Raw genomic sequence first — 25,718 nt, 5'->3', positions numbered from 1 at the left:
CCCTTTAGTCTCCACTGCCATTATCCAGCAAATGTATTAGAATACCAAAATATAATCTTAGAAAAAATAGCGGAAACATTAAAATATTGGTTCTGCTTGGAAATATCTGATTTTTTTAAAAAATCTGTTTTTAGGCCCTGGTGAAATCTTACTTGGCAAACAACTGAATTCAATCTGTTGTGGTGACCCACATCTATATAACTAGAGACATTCACCTAAGAGTTCAGCGTCGTTGTCGAACATATGACATGCAAAGTTGGAGCTAGTAAACTACCTCGACTACGTCTACTCTCACGTCTCCTGTCTCGTTGTTTTCTAACTCCACATTGGTGACCCCGACGTGATCGAACTACTAATACGAGTATGTCTGACAACGACGACGCCGGTGCTAACAACATGGCTACTGCTAACGCTAGCATTTACACCGCTACTGTGAAGCTACCCGACTTTTGGCAGCATAATCCACGGCCGTGGTTTCAACATGTGGAAGCCCAGTTCCAGCTGAGAGGGATAACGCAGGATGCAACGCAGTACTTCCACGTAGTGGCGGCGTTAGACGCATCGACAACGGCGCGAGCAATGACACTGTTGGAAGCTCCGCCAGCTGCTGGCAAGTACGATGCTATAAAGACATTCCTCCTGAAACTATTTGAACTGTCGGAGCTGGAGAAGGCAGACCGTTTACTGTCCCCGAATGGCCTCGGCGACGGCAAACCGTCTGAGTTAATGGAAAAAATGCTGTCTGTGCTGGGATCGGCTGATCCGGCCTTTCTTTTCACACACATTTTTCTGAGGCAGCTCCCCGCACCTGTACGCACAGCACTGGCCAGTTCTCCTCTCGCCGCCTCCAAGGACTACCGTTCTCTGGCTGCTGAAGCAGACAGGGTTTTCCTGGCCAACTGGCAACAGTTTGTGCATGCCCTGCTACCCCACCAGACCGCCCCACCACCACCTGTGTACGACTATATGGACACCGCGGCTGCGGTGACAGCCCGCCGCCAACCTGACGACGGGCTCTGTTATTACCATGCCAGGTTTGGGGCAAAAGCAAAACGGTGTCGCAAACCCTGCAGTTACAGGGTTCAGGGAAACGCCAGGGCCGGCGCTCGTTAACGGCTGTGGGCGCCGGCCGTGACTGCAAGCTGTTGTTCATCAGAGACTCCTTGTCGGGCCGGCGGCTGCTGGTTGACTCTGGCGCTCATCGCAGCATACTACCAGCACAAGCTGTGGACACGATGACCGACAGTCACGGCCCCCAGATGGACGCCGCCAACGGCACGTCCATTCGGACGTACGGTATCAGACATGTGGACGTGTGTTTTGGCGGCCGACGTTTCGGCTGGGACTTTGTGATGGCTGCTGTATCCACCCCGCTCCTAGGTGCGGATTTCCTCTGTGCTTTCAACCTGCTGGTGGATGTTAAAAACTGTCGCGTGATTGATGCCGTCTCTTTTGCGTCATACCCCTGCACGCTTGGGGGCGCTGGAGCGCTGTGCCTCGCTAACACACTCTCCACCGGGGATCCATACCAACGCCTGCTCGCAAATTTCCCCGAGCTCACCACACCCACCTTCTCCTCGGCGGTGGCCAAGCACGGCGTGGAACATCATATCACCACAGTGGGCCCCCCAGTTTACGCCCGGGCCCGACGCCTCGACTCGGCCAAGCTCGCAATAGCCAGGGAGGAGTTTTCGGCTATGGAGCGCCTCGGCATTGTCCGCCGTTCTGACAGCCCATGGGCTTCCCCTCTTCACATGGTTACTAAGGCCAACGGGGGTTGGCGCCCGTGCGGGGACTACCGTCGCCTAAACAATGCCACGACCCCCGACCGGTACCCCATACCGCACATACAAGATTTCTCTACCCACCTGGCGGGCGCTGCCATCTATTCCAAAATCGACTTAGTGCGGGGGTATCACCAAGTGCCGGTCCACCCACTGGATGTCCCAAAAACGGCTGTCATCACACCCTTTGGGCTCTTTGAGTTTTTACGTGTGCCTTTCGGCCTTAAAGGGGCGGCGCAGACGTTTCAGCGCCTTATGGATTCTGTGCTCCGCGACATGCCATTTTTGTTTGTGTACTTAGACGACATCCTCGTGGCCAGCGCGTCGGCGGAGGAACACATGACGCACCTCAGACAGCTGTTTGACAGGCTCAGTGAACACGGCCTCATCATCAACCCAGCTAAGTGTCAGTTCGGGGAGTCGTCCATCACCTTCCTCGGGCACCACATCACTCCACAGGGGGCCGTTCCCCTCCCTGCCAGGGTTGAGGCTGTCACCATGTTCCCCCGCCCCCGCACTGTACAGTCGCTGCAGGAATTCCTGGGCATGGTGAACTTTTATAACCGTTTCCTGTCCCGTGCCGCCCACATCATGCATCCCCTGTATGAGGCCCTGCGGGGTAAGAAGTCTAAGGACGAGCTGGACTGGTCTTCGGGGATGGACGAGGCTTTTGTGGCCGCCAAGACCGCGCTGGCCAACGCTGTGCTGCTAGCTCACCCGTCGCCTGCCGCCCCCATAGCCCTTACAACGGATGCCTCCGACTACGCCGTGGGGGCCGTGTGTGAGCAGTGGGTGGGGGGGGGACTGGCAGCCGTTGGCGTTCTTCAGTAAACAACTCCGTGAGAGCGAGCGCAAATACAGCAACTTTGATAGGGAACTACTGGGTCTCTTCCTCGCAACCAGACACTTTAGGTTCCTATTGGAGGGCCGACAGTTCACCGCTTTCGTGGACCACAAACCGCTGACGTTCTGTATGGCCAAAACCTCAGTACCGTGGTCTGGGCGTCAGCAGCGCCATCTCGCGGCGGTTTCCGAGTTTACCACGGACATACAACACGTGTCGGGCAAGGACAACTTCGTCGCCGACTGCCTTTCACGGGCTGTTGTTAACGCCGTTCACTTGGGACTCGACTACGCCGCTATGGCAGCGGACCAAGCCAAGGACGCGACCATTCAAGACTACCAGTCGACCCCTACGGCGCTACGGCTGGAGGACGTGACGTTCGACGCGGCCAACACCACCCTCCTCTGTGACATCTCCACCGGTCAACCGCGCCCCCTGGTGCCTACTTCCTGGCGGCACCGAGTTTTCGACACCGTCCACGGCCTTTCCCACCCGGGAGTGAAGGCCTCGACCAAGCTGGTGAGCGTCAAGTTCGTTTGGCCTGGGCTCCGTAAGGATGTTAGAGCCTGGGCCAGCTCGTGTGTGGTGTGCCAACGCGCCAAGGTGCACCGCCATACCAAGGCCCCTTTGGCACCGTTTGTGGTTCCAGAGAGGCGGTTTGACCACGTCAATGTTGACCTGGTGGGTCCCCTGCCCCCCTCCCGTGGTTATATGTTCCTCCCCACTATTGTGGACAGGGCCACCAGGTGGCCAGAGGCTATTCCCTTGTCCTCCACGACGGCAGCAGAGGTAGCACGGGCGTTCATCGGCTGCTGGGTGGCCCGTTTCGGCACGCCGGGTGACATCACGAGCGACCGGGGCTCCCAGTTTACCTCGGAGCTCTGGACGGCGGTCGCTGAGCACCTGGGGATGAAGATCCACCGCACTACGGCGTACAACCCGCAGAGCAACGGACTTTGTGAGCGGTTCCATCGGGACATGAAAGCCGCTCTGCGGGCAAGCCTCACTGGCTGCGACTGGATGGACCGGCTCCCATGGGTCATCCTCGGCCTGCGTTCGGCCCCGAAGGAAGACCTCCAGACCTCCTCTGCTGAGCTGGTGTATGGCCAGCCCCTGCGAGTTCCGGGGGAGTTTCTTCCGGATGCTACGGCTCCCTGGTCGGCCGCCTGTGCGTCCCGGAGCGCTGCCGGTGCCTTCGCTCCCGTTCCGATGTCTCAACACTGCCTCCCCCGGTCCTACGTCCCCAAGGATCTGCCATCGGCGAGGTACGTCTTCATTAGGCACGCCAGCCATCGGTCCCCGCTGCAGCCCCCATACGACGGGCCCTTCCGCGTCCTGGAGGCGGGGGATAAGAACTTTGTGGTGGACATGGGGGGCAGGCCGGAGCGGGTCGCTATAGACCGTCTTAAGCCCGCTCACTTGGACATTGGGGAGCCAATGCAATTGGCCCTACCCCCGCGGCGGGGACGCCCTCCTAGGTCGGCCCCGGCACCTGCCTCTGTTCCTGCTTCGGCCCCGCCTATGGCCCGGGTTTCGGCCCCATCTGTTTCCCCTCCTGTGAAGCGCAGCCGTTATGGCCGCAGGGTCCGCCCCCCGACTCGTCACTTGTTTTCCCCGTGACTTTGCACTATGTCATTGACTGTTCTGTTGTAGAGTCTATTTTTAAGTTCATGACTTGCGCTTTTGCTGTTTTGCATTGTTTTGTGTAGGTGAATTCTGGGGGGGCCTGTGTGGTGACCCACATCTATATAACTAGAGACATTCACCTAAGAGTTCAGCGTCGTTGTCGAACATATGACATGCAAAGTTGGAGCTAGTAAACTACCTCGACTACGTCTACTCTCACGTCTCCTGTCTCATTGTTTTCTAACTCCACACTGTCTCCATATCTAACAGTACCTCCTCACTCACCTGAACCTCTATTGCTGCTGCAGGTTAGATCTGTTCAGACGGTTTGACACGCTGTCTTCTCTCCTCACAGGTTCATCAGGCTTTACGACAAGCCGGTGAGTGAGGAGAGGAGGAAGAGAGAGGAGGAGGAGAAGAAGAAAAAGAAAGAGAAGAGCAAGAGGAAGGAGAAGAGAGAGGATGTGAGGAGTGGCGGCCGGGAGAAGGAGTTCATCCAGGCGTACATCGAATCTCTGAAAGACCGAGGTGAGATAGGATGAAGAACATCACAATCAGAATCATGTTTATTGCCAAGTACAAGAACAGACATGGAATTTGTCTTGGTATGTTAGTGCAAGAGGGAAACTTTATAAAAGTTAAAGGAGCGTTCGGGTAGCGTAGCGGTCTATTCCATTGCCTACTAACACGGAGATCGTAGGTTCAAATCCCCATGTTACCTCCGGCTCGGTCAGTCTTCCCTACAGACACAATTGGCTGTGTCTGCGCGTGGGAAGCCGGGTGTGGGTATGTGTCCTGGTCGCTGCACCTGTACCTCCTCTGGTTTGTCGAGGCGCCAGTTCGGGGAGTGGAGGGGAACTGGAGGGAACACCGTGATCCTCCCATGCGTTACACCCCCCTGGCGAAACTCCTCACTGTCAGGTACAAATAAGAGGCTGGCGACTCCACTTCAACGATGACTATTTCTACCCAGGAAATAGGCTAGTGTGTATGAGTTCTTATCTGGTGTCTGGATGAATGATTCAGGCTTGTCAGACGTTTCCTGGGACAGATCCTACAGTAGGCCACCTCTTCTATGATCGTCCACAGTCTCACGGGGCTGGGCTCGCCATCACCATCTTCCAAATTCTATCTGGTAGTTCAAAAAAACCAATCGGAGTTCCAAATACTTAAAACTCGACAGACCTCCGTCTCGTAAGCTCACAGATGAGATTCTGATTATACATAACACTTTTTAGAATAAAAAAATGTCAATACTCTAACTTTCTGAGGCTATGTATAATGAAATTCAGTCGTCAGTTCAAGAGCACAATTTCCAGGATGATCACAAAAAGAAAAGAGAAAAAAAATGACGACTGCGTGTAGCAGTCTCTACCCTAGCGAGTTGTATAGTGCGCCCCTTAAGGAGCGGCATGTCACTACACCTCTAAATCAATGTAGCCCTATATGTCATATGGGTTACACACACACACATACACACACACACACACACACACACACACACACACACACACACACACACACACACAATAAAACAAAATAAAATAAAAGTAAAGTGCAATGAACACCGGATCAGAGTTAAACATGAGACCACGTGTTAGCCCCTGATGCCTGGCACTGGGTGGCAGGAACTGTATTTGCAAAAAGTTAAAAAGTTAAATTAAACATTTTAAGAAGTTATTTACAGAATAAGAGTTAACTACAGGGTAGTGCAGGTTTAATGGAAGGTGTCCATTTACAGAGATCACAGTAGGGAAACAATATAATGTGGGTGTCAGTATCAGGATTTGTGGGTGTCTGGGGGCTTGTTAGAAAGGCCTTCTTCTTGTAGGGAAGAAGCTGTCGTGGGTGTGAAGTTTTGGTTTTTATAGGCCTTAGCCTCTTTCCAGGGGGGAGTGTTTTGAAGAGACCATGGCCTGGGTGGGAAGGGTTGGCCATGATCTTTCCTGCTTGCCTCGGTGCCTCATCCTCTCAGCAGAGCAAATGATATGCTGTAGTCAGCCCTTGTCCTTGGCAGTGGCAACAGCATACCAGATAGTGATGGAGGAGGTGAGGATGGATTCAGTGATGGCAGTGTAAAAGTGCCCCATCATTGCTTTGGCAGGTTGAACTTTTTCAGCGGCCACAGAAAGTACATCCTCTGCTGTGCCTTCTTGGTGAGGGAGCTGATGTTCAGCTCCCACTTGAGGTCTTGGGTGATGATGGTGCCCAGGAAGCGAAAGGATTCCACAGTGTCGACTAGTGAGCCACACAGGGTGATGGGGGCGGGAGGGGCTGGGCACTTTTTGAAGTCCACAACCATCTCAACTGTCTTTAGAGCTTTGAGCTCCAAGTTGTTTTGGCTGCACCAGGACAACAGATGTTCAATCTCCCACCTGTAGGCTGACTCATCCCCACCAGAGATGAGCCCAATAAGGGTGATGTTGTCAGCAAACTTAAGGCACTTGACTGACAGGTGACTGGAGGTGCAGCTGTTCATATACAGGGAGAAGAGTAGAGGAGAAAGAACACGGCCTTGAGGGGAACCCGTGCTGCTGATCCAGGATTCAGAGACGTGTTTCCCCAGCTTCACATGCTGCTTCCTTTCAGATAGGAAGTCAGTGATCAACCTGCAGGTGGAGACAGGCAAGTGAAGCTGGGAGAGCTTGTCCTGCTGCAGATCTGGGATGATGGTGTTGAAGGCGGAGCTGAAATCCACAAACAGGATCCTGGCGTAGGTTCCTGCAGAGTCCAGGTGCTGGAGGATGAAGTGGCGTACCATGTTTACCGCGTCTTCCACAGACCTGGCTGCTCTGTAGGCAAACTTCAGGGTGGTCCAGGTGAGGGTCAGTGATGGTTTTAACGTGGGACAGAACTAGGCGCTCAAAAGACTTCATTACCACAGAGGTCAGGGCGATGGGCCTGTAGTCATTGAGTCCTGTGGCCCATGTTTTGTTTTTTTTCGGGGGGGCGGGGGACAGGAATGATGGTGGAGGTCTTGAAGCAGGCTGTTACATGGCATGTCTCCAGTGAGGTGTTAAAACTGTTTGTGAACACTAGAGACAGCTGATCAGCACAGTGCCTCAGGGTGGAGGGAGAGACAGAGTCTGGTCCAACAGCTTTGTGGGCGTTCTGTCTCTTGAAGAGCCTGTAAATGTCCCTCTCCAGGATGGAGAGAGTTGTCCTTGTGGTAATGGGGGAGGGGGCTTCGAAGGTGGGCAGTTTTGGATAGATTTGGGCCCCTGCTAAGGTGGGGGAGGATGAGCTGGTGGTCAGGACCTGGTGGATGGAGTCAAGGGGGACGGTGACAGGACTGCCCCATTGTCTTTCAAATTGGCAGTAGAACTCATTCAGATCTTTGGCCAGACACAAATCATTTTTGGAGTGGAGAGCTTTCAATTTGTAGTTGATCTGTCTGAAGCCCTTCCAGACAGAGGCTGAGTTGTTTTCTGAGAACTGCTGTTGAAGTCTCTCAGAGTATAGTCATTTGGCATCTCCCATCGCCTTGCTAAATCTGTATGTAGACTCTTTAAACCGGACCTTGTCCCTATTCCTAAACCCTTCCTCCTTTTCTAACCTAAGCTGTCTGAGTTTTGCTGTAAACCAAGGTTTGTCGTTGTTGTAACTAACCCTGGTGCATGATGGTACACAGCTGTCCTCACAGAAGCTGATATAAGACGCCTCAGCCTAAGTGTACTCATCCAGACCGATGGCAGACCTGAAAACATCCCAGTCAGTATCAAAGAAGGTTGAATCAGTTCATCTGGATACGACGATGTATCAACGTTGTAGCCAAATGAACTGATTCAACCTTCTTTGATTTTCTTACCTGAATTATTGAGCATGCATCAAGACATCCCAGTCAGTACACTCCGAGCATGCACGAATATCCTCCATAGCTGCACTTGTCCACTTCTTAGATGTCCTCACAACAGGTTTAGAGAGTTTTAATGTCTGCCTGTATGCAGGACACTGTGCTGCACTGACGTCAGTGTCCCAGTGCAGTGCAGAGGACTGCGTGGTAGGCACTGTTGATTGTAGAGTAACAGTGATCGAATGTGTTCCCCTCCCTGGTCAGCCATTTAATCAGCTGATGGTATTTAAGTAGTTCATGGCTGAGATTCTCTTTTTTAAAGTCACAGAGGACAATAACAAAAGAGTCCGGGTTTGTCTGCTCCACACGTACCGAAACCTGGTATTGAAACACGTACTGAAACCCGGTATTAAACGAGCACCAGTGCTAAATTATTAAAGACCAAAGTATTGATAAGCTCCAACATTAATGGTTCTGCTATCGGTATTGGAGAAACTAAGAAAATAAACATTTCTATTCATTTAGGCTACATAAACATTATCTTGCAGCTTTTATTTCACCACCTCCATTTCAAAACAAGAAGGACTGGGTTCGAACCCCGGGGTTGTCCAACCTTGGGGGTCATCCCAGGTCGTCCTCTGCGTGGAGTTTGCATGTTCTCCCCGTATCTGCGGTGGGTTTTCTCCGGGTGCTCCGGTTTCCCCCACCATATAAGAAACGTGCATGTTAGGGTTTATGCTCCTGTCTGTGTCCCTGACCAAGGCAGTGGGAAAAGAAGTGGAGTTTGTCCCCAGGCGCAGCATCAAGGCAGCAGCCCACTGCTCCTAGCTACACAGATCACAGCTAGGATGGGTTAATTTGCAGTAACTGAATTTCCCCAAGGGGATTAATAAAGGAAACTTAATTTTCGCTTCAGTTAAAGTAGCAGTAAAGAAGCAAAAAATGCAAGATGAAGAAAAGTCTCTACTTCCCCACCTGTAGATAAAGTTCATGTAGTTTGTTGCACAGTGATCGCACGTTACAGAGAAATATTCACGGCAGCCGCGTGCATAGTCCGCATCTGTGGAGACGCACGAGTGCGCCGGCACGTTTCCCTCCTCTGACATTTCACTGCGTGAGCAAAGGTGAGCGCACCTTTGACCAAAATATCCAGCAATTCCACAGATGGGATGAGGAAGTTGGGAAATAAATCTACACAAGTAGTTTCCTTGATGTTCATAACCTGATGTTCATAACCTGATGTTCATAACCTCTTCTCCGGTGAAAGAGCTCTGGGTATTGATGCAAAACACCGAGTTTACAAAAAACAAAAACAAAAACAAACAAAAAAAACCAAAACAATGCACACCAACACACCAAGGCCATCTACGGCGCCGTCTTGGCCATGGTACACACACAACACATGGTACACACACAACACATGATACACAGACACCAGTACCTCTAACAGTATTAGCATGGTACCACAGTACATACTGGTACACATGGTACACAGACAACAGTACCTCTAACAGTACTAACATAGTACCACAGTATATACTGATACACATGGTACACAGGCAACAGTACCTTTAACAGTACTAACATAGTACCACAGTACAAACTGGTACACATGGTACACAGACAATAGTACCTCTAACATTACTAACATAGTGCCACAAAACATACTGGTACACATGGTACACAGACAACAGTACCTCTAACATACTAACATAGTGCCACAGCACATACTGGTACACAGTCACTTCCGGCAAGATGGCGCTAGCGAGCCGTCTGTTTGGCGTATTGTTTGCTATTCTGTTTTGCCGCATATGCTGTCATTATGTCTTTGCTCTACTCGTATATGATCGCCAAGCATTTCTCATATACGAGCGTCCCATGAGTTGCGGTTAAAGCACAATTTGGGAGATCCATTTTCAAACCTTCCTCCATTGCTATCGGCTATACCGGCATACCTGCGCCGCCCTCTTTGTGTCATTCCCCGTAGGAAGCGCCCTAGAAGACGGGAAAAGTGGGGTGGTGTTCGGGTGAGAATCAAGGCTTACCTAACGTCCTCCCATGGAAATGATCCTCGCCTCCTTCGCAGTTGTTATCACTTGCCGACGCGCCGTTCCTGGTTTGCTGGACGGTGGTCGCCACATGCTCGCTGTTGGCGCACACTCACCGTGTCAGAGGACACACAAACTACACAAAACAACAAAAACTGGCAGTTGTTCCTGGCGTTGCTGTGGGCAAACTTCACTTGCCGGTGGAGGCTCCTCTTCCCAGACGGACGTGAGCCCCCAGAGGCGGCGTGGATAACAGGAACCTTCGCCGGCTGGATCGTGCATCAGCATTGGACAAAGAGGAGCTTACTGTTCGTCTGGCTCTCATTAATGCTAGATCGCTAGCTAATAAGACATTCCTGCTAAATGACTTCTTTACCTCTCGGGAATTGGATTTTATGTTTCTGACGGAGACCTGGCTTCACGCTGGTGAGTTCACCCCATTTTCTGAACTTCTTCCCCCTGATTGTTTATTCATCAGCTCGCCTCGGACCACTGGCAACGGTGGAGGTATAGCTTCTGTATTTAAATCCAGCTTCCACTGCCGACAGACTCCGTCTGACAGCTTCGAGCTGCAACTTTTTGAAATAAAGTGTAATTGTCCTGTGCTGTGCGCAGTGGTCTACCGTCCACCAAAATTCAATAAGTGTTGTGCTTACACCGCCCCGAGCTGCCTCCCCGCACGTTCAAGCCACTCCCCCAGCTCGGACGTGCCGGAAACATCCGAGCGCTCGGCTCGCGCTCTGAGGAGACGAGCGCTGCACTGCACCAGGTGTTTGCCATCATCCATCAGGCACACCTGTGGCAATCAGGCAGCCTTCTACAAGAAGCCTCCCAGAACGTCTCTCAGTGCTTCGACGTACTGAGCCCTGCGGTGAAGTTCTGATAAGCCCTCCAGCGTTCCTTGCTTTCTGTTTATTCCCCAGTGTCTTATCTTCGTGTCTCTGTTTCCTCCCAAGACTCTCCCTCCGCGATTTCCACGGCTCCCTCGTCCCCAGCGACCTTCACGTTTCTCCCCGGACCTCTCCTGCGATCTCCCCCCTTGTCCCTCTACCTGGACCCCTCCTTTCGGACTCGACTTCCCGGATCTCGGACCTGGACTTTCTCGGACAACCCCTCTTGGATCACGGACTGGACTTTCTCGCCAGGTGCACGCACATTTCTTCAACACCTCCTGGTCATTTACATACCGCACCACACATTGGCTAAAAACACACACACATAGTTATACACGCAACCACGGGACACCACACATAGTTTATTCACACATCCCACTAACAGAACGCCTTTTTTCACCATACATTTCCCTCCCACAATAAAACCCCCCTTTGTAGACTTAGAAGTCATCTCGTGTCTGTCTGTCTTGGGTTTCGCCACACGGGTCAGGTTCTGGTGCGCGAGCATAACAGAACGTCGAAGCCATTATGGACCCAGGCAAACCCAAGGAGCGGACGGTCCCTGTGAGGCCCCGTCCCCCTAGAGGTAGTAAGAAGTCACAGTTGCCAACTTGCCTCTCTGCTCAGAGCTTACTACTGCCTTCACCCGTGTCACCGGAGAGATCAGCGATCTTCAGTCCGGCTCCCAGGCCGCGACGAGCACGTTAGATGCCCATACCGCGCAGATCGCTGCGCTCTCCACAGCGGTCTCTAGGATGAGCGACCACCCTGCCCTGGCCTCGGTCTCTGCCCCCAGCTCGGCCTCCGGTTTCCCCGTTCCTGGTCCCGACGTTCCCCCTCCGAGTCAACCCCCACTGGACCCCCGGTGCGAGCCTAACCTCCCCTGCCCCAAGGCCTTCGGTGGGGAGTTCGAGCTGTGCAGGGGTTTCCTTGGTCAGTGTGAGCTCCTGTTCAAACACCAGCCAGCTAGGTATAGGACAGGAGAGACCAAGGTAGCCCTTGTCATGTCCCTCCTCACCGGCAAAGCCCTCAGCTGGGCCATAGCGGCGGTAGGCCATACCGAGCAGCTCGCCTCGGACTATGGTGCCTTCCGCCGCGAGTTCAATCATGTGTTCGACCACCCAGCTGACGGGCAGGACGCTGCCGGCCGCCTCCATTCCATCCAACAGGGAGCCAGGTCGGTGGCAGATTATTCCCTGGAGGTAAGGATACTCGCGGCAGACAGTGGGTGGGATGACACTGCGCTCAAGAGCGCGTACAGGAGGGGGCTGAGCGAGCCCATCAAAGATCTTATCGTTCGGGACCGCCCTGCCTCCTTCAACGAGCTCGTCGCCCTCCAGATGGACGAACGGCTGCGGGAGCGGCGCCAGGAACGCGCCCCGCGCGCTGGCCCCTCCCATAGACAACCCCCGTCCGTCCTACCGGTGCCTTCCCTGGGTCAGCGTCCCGTGGGCTCTCTCCACCCTCACACTCCCCCTCGCAACCCTGGGTGGCTTCTGGATCCAGGCCGGAGGAGGAGCCCATGCAGTTGGGTCGGTCACGGCTCCCGCTGGAAGTTAGGGAGCAGAGGATGCATGGCCACCTCTGCCTCTACTGCGGGAGGTCGGGCCACTATATCAAGGCCTGCCCGACTCGCCCAAAAAGACCCGGCTCACTAGTGAGGGGTGTCCTAGTGAGCCTGACGACCCTTCCTCAGCCCCAGCCCAAGAAGGAGCACAACCACCTTTTTCCGGTCACTCTCACCTGGGGTAACCGCTCACTGTCTGTTGGTGCACTCCTGGATTCGGGGGCGGACGAGTGTTTGATGGACACGTCGCTGGCCCGGCAGGCCGGCATTCCACTCGTCCCCCTAGACACACCCCTCACAGCCCAAGCCCTAGATGGACGTTCACTTGGTAAAATCACACACAGCACTGCTTCCCTCACTCTTTCGGGTAATCACGTGGAAGCTATCCGTTTCTTGGTTTTGCGCGCCCCTGGTGTTAGGAAGACCGTGGTTGGAACGGCACGATCCCTACATCTCTTGGTCTACTGGGCGGATTTTGGGTTGGAGCGTTGCGTGTCATGCCAACTGCCTTCGCTCCGCCCACTCCCCGTCCAGCGGCCTCAGACCCGTGCCTCCTCCCACGGATCTCACTGGTGTTCCTTCCATTTATCACGATTTAGCCCCTGTATTTTGTAAAGAGTGCACTTTCCCTCCCCCCTCACCGTCCCTATGATTGTGCCATAGATCTCTTTCCCGGGGCCGCCCTTCCCACCGGTCGGTTGTATAACCTCTCCGTCCCAGAGAAGGAGGCTATGCGCAATTATATCAGAGTCCCTGGCCTCAGGAATCATAAGGCCCTCGTCTTCCCCGGTGGCGGCGGGCTTCTTTTTTGTGGCAAAGAAGGAGGGCAGCCTGAGGCCTTGCATAGATTATCGAATGTTAAATAATATCACGGTGAAAAATAAATACCCACTCCCCCTTATGAGTTCCACGTTCGAGCCACTCACTCACGCCACGGTGTTCACGAAGCTGGACCTGCGCATCCGGGAAGGGGATGAATGGAAGACGGCCTTCAACACCCACCTAGGGCATTTCGAGTACCTCGTTATGCCCTTCGGCCTCACCAACGCCCCGGCCGTCTTCCAGGCATTGGTCTACAACGTGCTCCGGGACATGCTGAACACGTTCGCGGTGGTGTACCTGGATGAAATACTCGTGTTCTCCAGGACTGAGGAGGAACACCACCAGCATGTCCGCCTGGTCCTCCAACGGCTGCTGGAGAACAGGCTCTTCGTGAAAGCCGAGAAGTGCGTGTTCCACTCCGCCTCCGTGGAGTTCCTTGGCCACATCGTGGAGAAGGGGCTCGTCCGCACTGACCCCAGGAAGACCCGAGCGGTGGAGGAGTGGGCACGGCCCACCAACAGGACGCAACTCCAGCGCTTCCTGGGGTTTGCAAACTTCTACCGGCGCTTCATCAGGGGGTTCAGCCGTGTGGCCGCCCCCCTCACTGCACTCACCTCCAACCTCCGCCCCTTCTTCTGGACCTCGGAGGCGGAAGCCGCCTTCTTGGCCCTGAAGAGGCTGTTCACAACGGCTCCGGTGCTCGCCCACCCGGACCCGTGCAGACAGTTCATCGTGGAGGTGGACGCATCGGAGCCGTCCTCTCCCAGCGGTCGGAGGAGGACCAGAAGATCCACCCGTGCGCCTTCTCCCGGCGTTTCAGTCCTGCGGAGAAGAATTATGACATCGGCAACAGGGAGTTGCTGGCCGTCCACGCCGCCCTAGAGGAGTGGAGACACTGGCTGGAGGGAGCAGGGCAGCCGTTCATCGTATGGTCCGATCACAAAAACCTGACCTACGTACGGACGGCTAAGAGGCTCAACCCCAGGCAGGCGCGCTGGGCTCTCTTCTTCAGCCGGTTCGACTTCACCCTCACCTACCGCCCGGGCACCAAGAACGTCAGGGCAGACGCCCTCTCCCGTGTGTTTCCCGAGGGGTCCCCTGACGCCCCAGACACCATCCTTCCCCCGGCCCGGGTGGTGGGCGCCGTCACCTGGGCCATCGAATCAGTGGTGAGAAGGGCCCAGCGCGCCCATCCCGACCCAGGCAATGGACCCCGGAACCGGCTATTTGTGCCTCCCTCTGTCCGGCCCCAGGTGCTGGAGTGGGGCCACTCCAGCCATCTTGCCTGCCACCCCGGTGTCTACCGAACGGCGGCCTTCATCCGCAGGGGTTTCTGGTGGCCCACCATGGAGGCAGACACCAGAGAGTTCGTGGCAGCCTGCGCCCGCAGCAAGGCTCTCCAGCAGGTCTCCTGCGCCCCCTTCCTGTCCCCGGCCGACCTTGGTCCCACATTGCCTTGGACTTCGTAACTGGCCTCCCCGTGTCCCAAGGCAATGACACCATTGTCGACCGGTTTTCCAAGGCCGTCCATTTTGTTGCCCTCACCAAACTCCCCTCTGCAGCCGAGACGGCGGACCTTCTCGTCTCCCACGTCGTCCGACCTCATGGGATTCCCCTGGACATTGTCTCTGACCGTGGTCCCCAGTTCACTTCGAAGGTATGGCAGGCCTTCTGTAAGGGGATTGGGGCCACGGTCAGCCTCTCCTCCGGGTATCACCCCCAGACCAATGGGCAGGCAGAGCGGGCCAATCAAGCCCTGGAGGCGGCTTTGCGTTGCGTTACCACCAGCAACCCCGCCTCCTGGAGCAAGTACCTGCCCTGGGTGGAGTACTCGCTCAACTCCATGGAGAGTTCGGCTACCGGTTTGTCCCCCTTCGAGTGTTCCCTGGGCTATCAACCCCCTCTGTTCCCCCATCAGGAGTTGGAGGTAGCGGTCCCGTCCACGAGGGCCCATCTCCGCCGATGCCGGCGCGTTTGGAAGACCGCCCGGGCCGCTATGTTGCGAGCTACAGAGCGGGCCCGGCGCAGCGCCAACCGGCGGAGAGTGCCGGCCCCAGCTTATCGACCTGGCCAGAGGGTATGGCTCCTGGCCCGGGACCTGCCCCTCCCTACCCTCAACCGGAAGCTGGCTCCCCGCTACGTCGGTCCCTACACCATCGACCGCATCGTCAACCCTTCGGCGGTGCGTCTCCATCTCCCTACCTCACTCAAGATCCATCCCGTCTTCCATGTCTCGCGCCTCAAACCGGTAGCCACCAGCCCCCTGTCTCCCCCTGTCCAAGCTCCTCCACCCCCCAGGGTCCTCGACGGTGGTGACATGGTCTGGGATGTCGACCAGCTGCTCGCCGTACGCCGCCGGGGGCGCGGGTACCAATACCTGGTGGACTGGGTTGGCTATGGCCCCGAGGACCGCAGCTGGGTTCCCCGGTCCTACCTGGCCGACCCTGCACTCCTGGAGGAGTTCTATCGGGCCAACGCCATCGGACGGTCTCCCGTAGGAGGGGGGGGTCCTGTTGTGCTTACACCGCCCCGAGCTGCCTCCCCGGCACGTTCAAGCCACTCCCCCAGCTCGGACGTGCCGGAAACATCCGAGCGCTCGGCTCGCGCTCTGAGGAGACGAGCGCTGCACTGCACCAGGTGTTTGCCATCATCCATCAGGCACACCTGTGGCAATCAGGCAGCCTTCTACAAGAAGCCTCCCAGAACGTCTCTCAGTGCTTCGACGTACTGAACCCTGCGGTGAAGTTCTGATAAGCCCTCCAGCGTTCCTTGCTTTCTGTTTATTCCCCAGTGTCTTATCTTCGTGTCTCTGTTTCCTCCCAAGACTCTCCCTCCGCGATTTCCACGGCTCCCTCGTCCCCAGCGACCTCACGTTTCTCCCCGGACCTCTCCTGCGATCTCCCCCCTTGTCCCTCTACCTGGACCCCTCCTTTCGGACTCGACTTCCCGGATCTCGGACCTGGACTTTCTCGGACAACCCCTCTTGGATCACGGACTGGACTTTCTCGCCAGGTGCACGCACATTTCTTCAACACCTCCTGGTCATTTACATACCGCACCACACATAGTTATACACGCAAACCACGGGACACCACAGTTTATTCACACATCCCACTAACAGAACGCTTTTTTCACCATACATTTCCCTCCCACAATAAAACCCCCCTTTGTAGACTTAGAAGTCATCTCGTGTCTGTCTGTCTTGGGTTTCACCACACGGGTCAGGTTCTGGTGCGCGAGCATAACAATAAGGACTTCATTCAGGAATTCACAGACTTTGTAGCGGGGACTATAGTGAACTACGACAGTTTCTTAATTGTCGGTAATTTTAATATCCATGTCTGTTGTGAATCCAGACCTCTGGTCAAAGACTTCTTGAATCTTATTGACTCTTTTAATCTCACTCATTTTGTGACTGGCCCGACGCATGAGAAGGGTCACACACTGGACCTTGTGTTGGCCTTTGGTTTAAGTGTATACATCACTGAAATATGTGATACACGTATATCGGACCATTTGCCTGTGTTATTTACTATGACGCTGCCTTGTTCTCCGGTTAAATCGCGTGCCCCGGCACGCTCCCTGCGCACAATTAACCCTTTGATGGCGTCTCAGTTTTCTGCTGCTTTTGAAGATTCTATGCTTCACACCCTGGATGACTCTTGCAATCTCAGTTATGATGACATTACCACTCTTTTTAACTCTACCTGCACTGACATACTGGACTTGGTTGCTCCTGTTGCAACCAAACGCCCTAAACCAGTGACAGAGCCATGGCTCAATGACACCACCCGCGGCGCTCTTACACGCACATGTAGACGCGCTGAAAGTGGAAGAAAGACAAACTTCATGTCTCCGTAGGAATTCTAAGAGACTACTTATTAGAGAACCAGAGAGCCATTAAATCTTCAAAAACACAGTTTCTATCAAACCTGTCCAACAATTGTCATAGGCCTCAGGTTCTTTTTAATACAATTAACTCTTATAAATCCATGAGTCTCCTTGCATTGTGCCTACACCCGCGCTCTGTGAAGAATTTCTTAAAGTTTTTACAGATAAGATCTCTGCTATTGGGGCCTCACCGTCTTCTTCGGCCTCAGATCCTGCTGTTTATTCTATGTGCCCAGCTGTCTTAGAGCAATTTGAGCCCGTGTCCCTCTCCTTTATATCTGAGGTAGTTAACCATTTGAGGCCTTCACATTACCCCCTTGAAAGTATTCCACCCAGACTGTTAAAGGATGTTTTTACCACTGTTGGGTCTTGTATTGTAAATTTGATAAACACCTCGCCAGTAATGAGAGACATCAATGAATCACACAACGCAGATGGTAACGTGCGGCAGCAGCCATTTAGTTAAAACAGGAAAAACAACAGAGACTGCAACACAGGCAGACCGGAAGGGAGGCTTGGTAACTATAGCAACCACAACCAATACTGGCGTCACCCCTTTTTTCCCAAAAGAAAGACCCCCCCCCCTACACACAGTACAACAATAACACCACAGAACACCAGGCAACATCACAGCTCAGGCTATATAACTAGACCTGTAAGGTAAGACAAAACATTATCACCAGTACACACAAACAACTGGCCTAAAGTTCAAAGTCCTCTAAATGCCGTGGCAAGCGCCAGCGATGCTCCGAGCATCGAGGTGCAGCATCAGGTGCAAGAGCAGGCACACACTCGCCAGGGGAGCTCCCCCCAGGCTCGACCTCAACGGGAGGCACCGTCTCATCCCCCAGCCTCATATCGTTATCACAAGGCAGGCAAGGTGCAGGTGGGGGCTCTGCAATGGCTGGCGGTATGTCAGGGCAGTGCCGGGCAGGGTTGTCCAAGTCCTCATCAGACGCGAAATCGTCCGCGAGGGGTTCAGAGGCCATAGAGGGACCTTCCACTTTGTAGCAGTCACCCAGCCTGACCCTGTAGGAGGTACGACGGAGTTGAGACCCCGTGAACTTCTGTATATTGCACCATGAACCATCCACGTTCGTGACGAGGGACCTGTCACAGGCCTTTGACTTATTCCGGTCACCATACAGGTACACCAGTTCACCAGGTCGAATGGCGGGAGGCACGGCCACACGACCAGAGGGCACCTTTGACTTCATGCTGTACGGATGGTTGGTGACATGCTCCGAGTGTTTTTTCAAGATGAGGTCCTGGTCGACCACAGGCAACTGCCAATGGGAGAACTGGTCACGCTGAAGCAGCCTTTCACGGGCAGACAATCCACGCGACCTAACACGACTGTTCAGGTTGGCCGTAGCGACAAAGAGTAACAGGGGAGTAACAGCCCTGCAGTTAGGCTCGAGATGAAGAATCTCCCCCTGAATCTCTTTAACAGCCTTCTCCTCCACTGGGTTCTTATTGACATTCTTGGCGTTGCCCACCTCAACACATCTGTGCATAGCGAGGGCTCCATCCCCTGCCAATGCAACAAAACCAGGGGCAGGGTCAGTCCTGATCACAGCAAAGGGGCCGTCGAGAGGGCACAGACCCACACATAAGCGGGTTAAAGTGTCCCTGAGAGCATTTCTGCGCTCGTCGTCGATGAGACAAGACAGCGTGAAAGACATGATACACTCCCGGACAATCAGAATGAACTGGCGGTCCCGCTTGAACACATCAGCCGCGAAAGAAGACCCGACGACTTCCGGAGGGTCACTTGTAGACTGGTCAGATACAAACGCAGGGGCTTTCTTCAGAGCTGCACACTCGTGGCAGCCACTGGAGACACGTTGCACATTAGAGTCCATATCCAACGCTTAGAAGTAGCGTTGCACAAATGTCTTCAACTGTGTGCCGGTGGGGTGATCGAGCTTGATATGGAGAGAGGTCAGTAGGCCATCGAGGACAGACCGAGGCACAACGATGCAGTCCGTCGAGGCTACGAGGGGAGTGTGCCGGCGAACAACTAGGAGGCCGTCCTTAGCCACTGTGGTGACGTTCAGGTAACGTTTCACATCACGAATGTTAGTCAGCTTCTTGGATAGACGCGTACCCTGACGGAGGTCAGTACGGGTCCGTCTGAGGTCAGAGCACTCTGCCTGTATGGCAAGCCAGGTCGACCTGTTGGTGAAGGGCAGAGGTAGGACAGGTCCCATGTTCACCCTGGCCTGGGATGGACCCACGGCGCCGTTATATCTTTCAAAGTGGGGATCAAACACTACATCAAACTCTCTATGCAGGGCGCGGAACTCATCTCTGATGTCAACAGGCATGATGTTATCTGGATCCAGAGCAACAAGGTCAGAGGACAAGGCTGACATGGTCGTCGGGGCCGGTTTGGGGGGGATCAGCTGGCACGGCGGCGTCACTGAGTGACGGGACGTATATGTGGCGCGGACACGGCATAGGTGGTGGCTTTTCTGGACCAGCCTCGGCTCACCAGTGAGATTTGGGACATGGATCTTCCCGGACATACCCCGTAACAAAGTTGGGGCAGGCCACTGCTGTGTGTCAGACTGGTCACATGAGACATCGATGTGTGGTTCAACAGCCAGCTCACTGTCCACATTGCACAGCTCAGGAGGCAGCTCGAGCTCGATGTACTCCCCGGGCCACACAGTAGATTTATCTGGAGCGCGGAGTATGTGCATGCACTGTACGGCATGCCTGTCCATTGGTGTTTGGAGGGTGCCATAGCGGTATATATCCTCGCCCAAGCAGATTTGGTGTTTGGCTGGTCTGATGGAGACATCGTTCTTTTCCATAAAGGGAATTCCAGCCAGGATGTCAGATTCGAGATTCTCAACGACGAGGCCCTCAAAATAGAGGTCATGGCCATCTCTCTGGAAGTGTGTCCATGTCTCTCCCGATACTTTCAAAAGGGACGAGCCATCTGCTTGGAAAACGGACCGCGTACTTCCTGTGACAGTGACGCCCAGCCTGGTCGCACATGAGGCCCTCATCATGTTGCCTGTTGCCCCACTATCAACAGTGAGACGCACAGGGCAGTGTCCATGGAAGGCATCGAGGTAAGGGGACTGTTTGATAAGTACACGTTTCACACCACTAGATGGCGCTGGCTCCCCGCTAACGCACTCCTCTACCTCATCATCAGTCTCGACCTGCTCTCCCAAAACCTGGCGCGACTTTGCCATGTACATTTTATCTTGGGGGGGGCAGAAAGGAACATTTGCTGAGGAAGTGATTATCAGGCCTGCCGGCACATTTACAAAGGGGACATGACCTCCTTGTCCAGACAGGGATGGATTGCTTTGACTTGGGGAGTTCAGACACAGCCACACGCATAGCCCTAGCATCCTCTGAGGCCTGCAGTTCCTCTAGTAACGAATCAAGGGCTTGTGAGATATCTGGTTTAATGGATGCCAATGTGCGAGACCGCAACTCAATGCCATACCGTTGTTTGACAAGCTTCAGTAGATCACCATGTATGAGGCAGAGCCATGTGAGCACAACAAAGTTCTCCAGTGAGGGCGTTAAACTCCTCGTCCTCGGTCACAGTCTGTCCCATGTGACTGATGCCAGAATCTTTACACAGTAGATTGTCTAACCGTGAAGGCCATCAAGCGTTGATATAAATCCTCTGGTCTCTCATCAGGCTCCCGTTTAATAGCAGCAAAGTCAATGAAATGAGCCCCGGTGCACTGCAAGCCATAATGTAGACGAATAGTTTGCCATGTGCTGTCAATAGATGTGGAGTTCCTGACTATGCTGTGATGAGAGATTACAGGACAATAATTGGCTATCTGTCCCAACATTAGCTCTAACATGGCTACCTTCTGTTCTTTATTGCGACGTCGGGGTGCGGGTATATCTTCACCGTCATCTGTGAACCCCCGGACAGGGGACGTTTTAGACTTCTCCCACTCCACGCCATCGAGCAGGAAGGGGGCTAACCCGGCGTCGAGCGACAGTATATAAAGCAAGTTCTGACGCCAGTTCTCAAAAGAGTTCACCGTCTCGGTCTTTGTTAAACACCACTGCTTCGGTGCTCTGTGTGTCGCATGCTGCCCACTTAGCTAGCACAACTGTGTCTGAGCTAGCCCAGCTGCGTCTGGTGGTAGACGTAACTGCCCTGTGATTCCCCTGGAAGGGCTACCGCGATTAATTCGGTAAATATCAGTCCTCGGGACGTAAGTCTGGTAAGCGCTGCCACCACGCCAGTAATGAGAAACGACATCAATGAATCACACAACGCAGATGGTAACGTGCGGCAGCAGCCATTTAGTTAAAACAGGAAGAACAACAGAGACTGCAACACAGGCAGACCAGAAGGGAGGCTTGGTAACTATAGCAACCACAACCAATACTGGCGCCTCTCTTTTCTCAGTCTGTGTTCCTGCTGCTTTCAAACATGCTGTAGTATAGCCCATCATCAAAAAGAGCAATCTTGATCCCTCTGTTCTTTCTAATTTTAGGCCAATTTCTAAGCTGCCTTTTCTTTCAAAAGTCTTAGAGAAAGAAGTTCATGTACAATTGCAAATGCACCTAGAAATTAATGGCATTTGTGAAAAGTTCCAGTTTTGTTTCAAATTACGTCACAGCACTGAAACAGTCCTTTTAAGAGTTTTTAATGATCTTCTTTTAACTGTAGACTCTGGGAACTCTGCTGTTCTGGTGCTTTTGGACCTGACTGCTGCCTTTGACATGGTTGACCGTAATATTCTTTTATCACATCTTGAGCTATGTGCAGGCATTAAAGGTACTGCCCTAGAATGGTTCAAGTCTTACCTGTCAAACAGAAGCATTTCTGTCCATATAGACCAATTCTCTTCAGCTGCGGCCCCACTTAACTGTGGGGTCCCCCAAGGCTCCATTTTGGGCCCCATTCTCTTCTCATTGTATATGGTGCCCTTGGGGTCCATTTTAAAAAAACATAATATGTCTTTTCATTGTTTTGCTGATGATTTGCAAATCTGTCTGCCGAAAAAACAAACAGCAGAGATTATATAAGGCTTTGCTGAGTTGTTTAAAGGATGTCAAAACATGGATGGAGTTAAATTTCCTGAAACTAAATCAAAATAAGACTGAAATTATTGTATATGGACAACCTGATCTTCTGGATGGTTATGATAGTGCTCTTGGCCCTTTACCTTCCTACAGTCAGTGTTCTGTTAGGAATGTTGGTGTGATTTTTGACAGCTCTTTTAACTTTGATAAACAAATAAGCTCAGTAGTCAAAACAAGTTTTCTCAATTACGACTTCTGGGAAAAGTAAAGGCCTATCTCCCTCCAAATGATCTTGAAAGGGTAATTCATGCATTTATTACCTCTCGTTTGGATGATTGTAACTCATTGTATGTTGGCATAGCTCAGTTGTTGCTTCGTCGCCTGCAGCTTGGACAAAATGCAGCTGCTCATCTGCTCACAGGAAAGAAACGACGTGATCACATAACGCCTGTACTGGCCTCCATTCATTGGCTTCCTGTCTGTTTAAGGATCCAGTTTAAGATTTTATTACTTGTTTTTAAGTCTTTAAATGGGCTGGCACCATCTTATTTATCTGAGCTAATACATCATCATACACCAGTCAGAGCACTCAGGTCAACAAACCAAACGCTCTTACATGTTTTGAGATCCAGACTTAAGAATAGGGGCGACAGAGCCTTTGCAGTAGCTGCCCCTGATCTCTGGAACAACTTACCAGTAGACATAAGATCTGCTCAGACCCTAGAGACTTTTAAATCTTTGTTAAAGACCTACCTCTTCTCGCTGGCATTCAATTCAAGTTAAGCTTGACACCGTGATTTTATTGTGGAAATATACTTTTACTCTTATGTTTTATTGTTTACATTTTAATTTCTTTATTTTATTATGTCTTTTTTACATATACGTTTATATTCATATGTGTCACTTATTTCATATTGTATTTTAAGCTTGTGCAGCACTTTGGTTCAACTGCGGTTGTTTTAAATGTGCTAGTATATAAATAAACTTGACTTGACTTGACACAGACAATAGTACCTCTAACAGTACTAATATAGTACCACGGTACATACTGATACACATGGTACACTGACAACAGTACCTCTAACAGTACTAACATAGTACCACAGTACATATTGATACACATGGTACACAGACAATAGTACCTCTAACGGTACTAACTTAATACCACAGTGCATACTGGTACACAGACAACAGTACCTCTAACATACTAACATAGTACCACAGTACATACTGATACACATGATACACAGACAACAGTACCTCTATCAGTACTAAAATAGTACTACAGTACATACTGATACACATGGTACATAGACAACAGTACCTCTAACAGTACTAAAATAGTAATACAGTACATACTGGTACACATGGTACACAGACAACAGTACCTCTAATAGTACTAACATAGTACCACAATACATACTGATACACATGGTACACAGACAACAGTACCTCTAACAGTACTAACATAGTACCACAGTACATACTGGTACACACGGTACACAGACAACGGTGCCTTTAACAGTACTAAAATAGTACCACAGTACATACTGATACACATGGTATACAGACAACAGTACCTCTAACATACTAACATAGTACCACAGTACATACTGATACACATGGTACACAGACAACAGTACATCTAACAGACTAACATAGCAACAAAGTACATACTGATACACATGGTACACAGACAACAGTACCTCTAACAGTACTGACATAGTTCCACAGTACATACTGGTACACATGGTACACAGACAACAGTGCCTTTAACAGTACTAAAATAGTACCACAGTACATACTGATACACATGGTATACAGATAACAGTACCTCTACAGTACTAAAATAGTACTACAGTACATACTGGTACACATGGTACACAGACAACAGTACCTCTAATAGTACTAACATAGTACCACAATACATACTGATACACATGGTACACAGACAACAGTACCTCTAACAGTACTAACATAGTACCACAGTACATACTGGTACACATGGTACACAGACAACGGTGCCTTTAACAGTACTAAAATAGTACCACAGTACATACTGATACACATGGTATACAGACAACAGTACCTCTAACATACTAACATAGAACCACAGTACATACTGATACACATGGTACACAGACAACAGTACATCTAACAGACTAACATAGCACCAAAGTACATACTGATACACGTGGTACACAGACAACAGTACCTCTAACAGTACTGACATAGTTCCACAGTACATACTGGTACACATGGTACACAGACAACAGTGCCTTTAACAGTACTAAAATAGTACCACAGTACATACTGATACACATGGTATACAGACAACAGTACCTCTAACAGTACTAACACAGTACCACAGTACATACTGATACACATGGTACACAGACAACAGTACATCTAACAGACTAAAATAGCACCAAAGTACATTCTGATACACATGGTACACAGACAACAGTACCTCTAACAGACTAACACAGTACCACAGTACATACTGGTACACATGGTACACAGACAACAGTACCTCTAACCGACTAACATAGTACCACAGTACATACTGATACACATGGTACACAGACAACAGTACCTCTAACAGTACTTAAGAGCTGTCCTCTTCCTCCTGCTCTTCCTCAGAATCCATCCCCTACTCCACCACCAAGGTCTCCATCTCTTGCCTCCTCTGAGGAAGAGGACGTTTGGAATTAAGGTGATGAAGCGGAAGTCAGTGATGATCAGTGTCCAGATGGGGCTGCCGGGTTTGATGTGAACACTGGAGGTCAGACAGAAAAAGATATGTTCATAGATAACTCACTACACAACACTACAAAGAGCTTCTGAGGAGATAAAACGACATTATGAAAGACAGCACATAATACATACTGATACATGGTACAGGGACAACAGTACCTCTCTATATACAAAGTACACTTGCATATTAATACATATACATAGTACAATATACATATCAATGTACAGACATATTCAGTATTCAGTCATCATACAGACAGATCTGAGTGGTTTGGAGTTCCTACATAGAAAATTCACATTGTTCTAGTATTGTTAGTGTTGTCATGTCCGTAAGGATTCAGGAGGGTAGTTTTGCCTCTTCTTTTGTGAAAACGTGTTGACAAGCTTAGATTATTCCGTAAAATCACTTTTCTCTGAATGAAGCCGAAGCTGATGTTTGAACAAATGATAGATTTTTTTTCCCACCGAGTTTCACAGAAGGAGCAGTTTCCTTGCTGGCTCATTAGTAAGAGTTAATAAGGAATATGTTCTCTTCTTGCTGGTCTACAGCTGAATCATCTGTGTTTCAGCTGAGATGACCAACATGTGGAGACTCCAGTCTGAACTGTGTTACTGCACTGACATGATATGGTCCTTACACACACATTTCAGACAGCTTTTTGGATTGT

The 25,718-nt window shown here is 51.6% G+C and overlaps 1 protein-coding gene across 1 annotated transcript in view; it reads left to right on the top strand.

The window, feature by feature from the left end:
• The window catches only part of lrrc2 (leucine rich repeat containing 2), an 89,860-nt gene extending 64,816 nt beyond the window's left edge, over nt 1–25,044 (top strand). Inside the window, exons 9-10 of the mRNA XM_056294194.1 lie at nt 4,610–4,782; nt 24,937–25,044. Coding sequence (XP_056150169.1) covers nt 4,610–4,782; nt 24,937–24,986 — 223 coding nt within the window. The 3' untranslated portion in view covers nt 24,987–25,044. The remainder of the gene's footprint in view (nt 1–4,609; nt 4,783–24,936) is intronic.
• The last annotated feature ends 674 nt before the right edge of the window (nt 25,045–25,718 follow it).

The sequence above is a fragment of the Lampris incognitus genome, chromosome 1 (assembly GCF_029633865.1).
Source record: "Lampris incognitus isolate fLamInc1 chromosome 1, fLamInc1.hap2, whole genome shotgun sequence".
Lineage (NCBI taxonomy): Eukaryota > Metazoa > Chordata > Actinopteri > Lampriformes > Lampridae > Lampris > Lampris incognitus.
This window is presented reverse-complemented; position numbering and strand designations above follow the sequence as displayed.